Source organism: Silene latifolia, chromosome 8 (assembly GCF_048544455.1).
Source record: "Silene latifolia isolate original U9 population chromosome 8, ASM4854445v1, whole genome shotgun sequence".
Classification (NCBI taxonomy): Eukaryota; Viridiplantae; Streptophyta; class Magnoliopsida; order Caryophyllales; family Caryophyllaceae; genus Silene; species Silene latifolia.
This window is the reverse complement of record NC_133533.1, coordinates 96,051,035-96,056,525: the sequence shown is the minus strand read 5'-3', so window position 1 is coordinate 96,056,525 and position 5,491 is coordinate 96,051,035. Positions and strand designations below refer to the sequence as shown.

Here is a 5,491-nt window from a genome sequence, read left to right as displayed (position 1 = left end):
TAACGAATGTTTTATATTCCTTCTTTAATTGATTTTAGTGTTATGTTTTTCCTTTTTCCCTAATATGTGCAAGGCTCAAATTACTCAAAATAATTACAAAATGCCATGTAAGCATGGCTGGAATATTAGCATGTCATGTAGGCTATAGATCTTAGAAGATTGATATATATATAATTAGGGTAGATCTCGCGCAAAAGCACGGTTTTTTTAGATTACTTTGTATATAGATCGTAACAATTAAATTAGTTGTATTTAACTGTAAAACTAACAATTTTAAATGTGAAGTATTAGGAGGTAGAAAGAAATTTTAACATTTTTAGCCCTAATAAAGTTAACAATTTATGTGATACTTTTTTTTTTCTAGAAATGTTATTTATAAAAAATAAGATTTGTCGATTTAACACAAACAACTAATGGTTCTTTTTTATCCATGTAAAATGTTTTAGTGAAATGTACAGCTATTATTGTAATTTTCTTTAGAATATGCGAAGTAAAAATATAAAGAAAAAGGTGGAATATATAAACTAAACAATGTGGGTAAAATTTGTATATGTACATATATGAAGAAATATTTTAATAATATGAGACAAAATATTAATTTCAATTATGGAAGTTTTATTATTTGAGAAGATAGTTAAATACATTATCTATATACTCATAGAATAACTTCCTAAATTAAGATTCAACTTATAGCTACAATATTTTAGGCGGAAAATTCCAAATTTTTTCTATTCATTTAGTAAATAGAGGATTTAGTAAATAGAGGATGATAATGATAATGATAATGATAATGATAATGATGATATATATGTATTGGTAGTGGGGAGATTGGGGATTCATTGTGTAAAAAACGAAATACACCCACAAGAAAAACACAAACCCTGTCCTTTCATCACACACGGATAGCGATCCGTGTGACATCCATTCAACCAATCAACAACCGTTGATAACATGTTAATCCAACGGCTCCCACACCATCCTCAGAAAATACACCTTCCTCAAAATTTCACCCTCCTTCCCAAAACTCAAAAACTTCAAATCTCCCGCTTTCATTTCCTCACCCTATAAATACCCCCAACAACCACCCCACATTTTCCACCACAACCAAAACAAACACTCTCATTCTTCTCCCTCAAATACAATCAACATCAAAACACCCGATTCAGATCCCGCTTTCGATTCCGAAATGGCTCGTACCAAGCAAACCGCCCGCAAGTCCACCGGAGGAAAAGCCCCAAGGAAGCAGCTAGCCACCAAGGCAGCAAGGAAGTCAGCACCAGCAACCGGAGGAGTGAAGAAACCTCACCGTTTCCGTCCTGGAACTGTTGCGCTGAGAGAGATCAGGAAGTACCAGAAGAGTACTGAGTTGTTGATCAGGAAGCTTCCATTCCAGAGGCTGGTTAGAGAGATTGCTCAGGATTTCAAGACTGATCTCAGGTTCCAGAGTTCTGCTGTTGCTGCACTTCAGGAAGCGGCTGAGGCGTACTTGGTTGGCTTGTTTGAGGATACTAATTTGTGTGCTATTCATGCTAAGAGGGTTACTATAATGCCTAAGGATATTCAGCTGGCTCGTCGCATTCGTGGTGAAAGAGCTTAGGGTTTCAACTATTAAGGAAGTAATATGATTAATTTCGTAGTTTTATTTTGCTGAATTGAAATGTCATGAAATGCGGTCGTACTTTCTAGGGTTTATGTAGTAGATGATGTAAATCAAGCAAGCTTTTAGTTTCTGGAATTAAATGAAATGAAATCAAGTGTTTGTTTTAAATTGGTCAATTGGATCTGAAACGTGTGTTTATTGTCCTTCGATTGTTATACTTCCTTTGTTTCAATCATTTTGTTTACTTTTGATTAAAATGATTCGGTTGTAAACAAATGATTGAGACCGTGAGTGTAATTGATTATACGGAGTATTGTCTTTGATTGTAATTAGATCTGAAATTTGTATCAATTGTTTGTTTAAATTTGATTACGAAGGGAGTACTTGATATAAGAATCTAGGAATCTAATTCGATTACATTGCACTCTGGTTTATTAATAAGATTTGTGATGGTTTGTGTTTTTAATTGTATTTTCCCCTAGTCGATTTACGCTTCCTCTTTTCGAGACATGTTGAATTGCACTGCAGTTTGACAATCAGGTTTATGATTAATCACCTGAATTTACGCTTCTGATATTCATCTTTGTGCTTGTGTGGCTGGACAAATCATCCCAGAATACAAGTGGGTGAGAATTGAACCAGCTGTAAAAACTCGTGTGATTGGAATTCAGCCGTCGCATTTGAGAGCAGCTTGACATAATTTCTTAGTAGGAATGTGTCTGTACTAGAATTTTTAACTGTTAGGTGCTGTTTCTTTAGGTTGAAATCGTCTTGAGATATTTTCGTGAAATTGGAATGAATCATGAATGTGAAGCGTTGTAATCCTAGATTGTACAGTTGACCTACACTCTTTTATGTATGAGTATTTTCGATTCGTAATTCATCTCAAATAAATTGTGAGGCTACTTAGTTGTACAAGTGTAATCAAGTAGACTGTACAATTTGTTAGTGACATTAGGCCATTTTCCCGGCGTTAGGAGCATATGGTAGGATATTAGGAATTACCTGCTGGTGTAATCTCATTTTGCTAGGGGCAACTGCCATTGTTTTGAAAATTCCAAGTATCACGATTTTTCCTATTTTATGATTTTTACTCCACTGAGCAAAATGAACTATACTACTGCTACAAGGGAATTGAAGAACCTAGATGTGATCATAACCAGGGCTTTCCACTTCATGCAGGTCTTATGGGCTATGGCAACCATCTAGTTACCAGTTGTAGCAATGTCCACACCAAACCTTGCAGTGGCTACTTCAGCTTCATCCAGCAACCACCCTGCACGCAATCTGCAGCCCGCCACCACCACTGTACTACCAATCCCTAACCACCATCCATAGGCCAATCTCTGCCCCTTTCAAATCATCAAGGGGGAGGTGACCAAAAGTTCTGCAGATTTCGACTTCCCAGCACATTAGCATTACAGACTGATTCGAAATAAGGGCACAAGTCAACACCCGGTCTCCAACGCGTGTAGTTGAGAAAACCAAGCTTTAGTTTTATCTTTTGCCCATCAACCATAGCTCCAATTGATAGCTTCACGATATAAAAAAGGCATCATAAAAATGCATATAGTCAGTCAGCTAAGCAAGCTGCAACAGAGCAAAATAATTATTAGGTTTAATTTATCTATCCAATTTCCTAACCTCCTCAAGATTATAGCACCATAGTGAAGAATGATGTCGCTTGAGTCTTGAGATGAGAAGAGACGACACTAGCGAATGTAACCAGCGCAGACTATAAGGTGATAAACACGAGGATCAAGTCGCGAAGTCACAAACAAATGTAGAAATAACAACTCTTGCAGCAGCCTAGTCGCAAGGAATGAGGTTGTACAGATTAAAAGACACACATCTTCCAGTACTGAAGACAGAAAAAAGCAAGAAATTATCATATATGAAAATCTAAATTATCATATTCCAAATCAAAACATTGGACAGAGCATCTATGTTACTCCGACACTTACACTAAAACACGGGTATGATACTTCAAACTATTTTATTCGAAAAACACAAGGAATTTCACCAAGTTAGCAGTGTACAGCAAAGCGTGCAACATTTACTAGAAACAAAAGCATTAGGAGAAATACCATGAACAAAATTCGAGTAACATGAATGATGAAAATACGTATGAAAAAGAATCGTATATGTACTTCTGCCGCACCAATCAGAAGTCGTAATGCCATGGCTGGTCTGATGGTCATACTCGAGTGAGTGGTAAGTACTAAGTAGTATCGTCTTGCAGACGTAGTCGAGTTCTACTTTGCCTTGACAAGAGAGTAAAAGCCGTTCCTCCAAGGACTTTTTAGTAGTACAGTAGAAATAATTTTAAGAGGGTAAAAAACACAATAAAAATGGAATTGACGAAGTAATAATACGGAGTATACTCCTTCAGTCCCGGTCAATTGTTGTCCTTTGGTTTTGGCACAAGGACCAAGAAAAGAGGAGGGGGCCAATTACTAGATAACAAGTGGAACAAACGGAGTGTGAATGATCAAATTGCTCATTTAGTTCATTCTTAAAATAGAAAGGACAACAAATGACTGAGACACCCCAAAATGAAAAAGGACAACAAATGACCGGGACAAAGGGAGTATAAAACAACACTAGATAGTGGACTTTGATTACAAAGGAAGAAGGATGAAAGTGCGCAAAATGTTCAGCAGAATAGATAAACACAAGGCATTGTATTGCACTATTGCATGAGTTAGTGGCTGTCCAAAATTAAGAAAAGAGGACTGCTAGTTTCTTTCCATATCTTTCAAACTATACCGATTTTGAATTGAGGCGAGAAAATAAATCCTTGCATTTCGCATGAAAAAGGAGAAATTGCCGGCTCCCTTCCCCACAAAATTCGTCCGTATGGAGAGTTAAATTGACGTGGAATAGAAATAAAAGTGTTCTTGTTACTCTAGCTAGTTCAGCATTTCTATACAGCAATCTTTTGAAGCCCTTGGAAGCATCAACAGAGAACAGGTCCCTAAAGATCTCCAGTTGCTCTTTCAGCTCATCGACATTGTATATTGTATCGACATACAACCTGCTCAGGCAGGGTCGATTCTGTACATTTTGAGGCCCTATGCAAAATTGTAAAATGGGGCCCCCTTAAAAATTTTATTCAGTAATTCACGTGTCATTTTCCAATACAATTCAATCTTCAGTGACATTGATTAAAAAACGTATCTGTCACACCATACTTTTTTTATATTCAACGGGTGACCTTTACAAGACGGTTAAAACTTAAAATCTAAATACGTGTACCATAGAAAAATTCAAAAGTTCAACTATATAATATTACAAAAAAAGAATAATGAAAAGTAGCCATGAAGGATAGAAAACAAGACCACCTACAACTTGGTAAGATGATTACCACTAGTGACTAGAATACTTTCCTAGTTGTGAGTTCTATATAAAATAATTCTTATTTTACAAAAGGCCTTACTCTATAACCTACATAGTGGACTTCTAGTTTCGCAACTGGGCCCCTATCAGACTTGGGCCCTTGTCAAAAAACCGAGTAAACATGCCTCTGGGCCGGCCATGTGCTCAGGTCACTTGCGTTTCTAAGAAGATGCCTCATAAGTGACAATGGACACTTGTGCCCACTGTAGAGACCAAATCAGTCAAACTCAGACTTGTCCAAAAGTACAAGGAAAGCGTGTAAGAAAGAAGAAGGACGCATTAGGCTAAAATATAGAGTATGCTAGATTGTACTATAAAGTAGTCTTTTCTATTCTACACTGGTTATTAACCAGAAAGTAGTTACTAGCTGAAAAGTAGTTGTATATATGCACTACTATGCTTGTAGTTTATTCTTCATCAATAAATAACAAGCATCACATTAATTCTTGCACAATCAATGGCTCAACAAGAAAGTCTTCTACTCCTGACATT

General features: G+C 36.5%; 1 protein-coding gene across 1 annotated transcript; it reads left to right on the top strand.

The window, feature by feature from the left end:
- The first annotated feature begins 1,074 nt into the window (after positions 1-1,074).
- LOC141597083 (histone H3.2) lies at positions 1,075-1,768 on the top strand. The gene has a single exon (XM_074417419.1). The coding sequence runs from the start codon at positions 1,187-1,189 to the stop codon at positions 1,595-1,597; it is 411 nt and encodes a 136-aa protein (XP_074273520.1). The 5' UTR covers positions 1,075-1,186; the 3' UTR covers positions 1,598-1,768.
- The last annotated feature ends 3,723 nt before the right edge of the window (positions 1,769-5,491 follow it).

What these genes read in the sequence shown, in the direction of transcription:
- LOC141597083 (XM_074417419.1), top strand. Translation starts at nt 1,187, where the DNA reads ATGGCTCGTACCAAGCAAACCGCCCGCAAGTCCACCGGAGGAAAAGCC.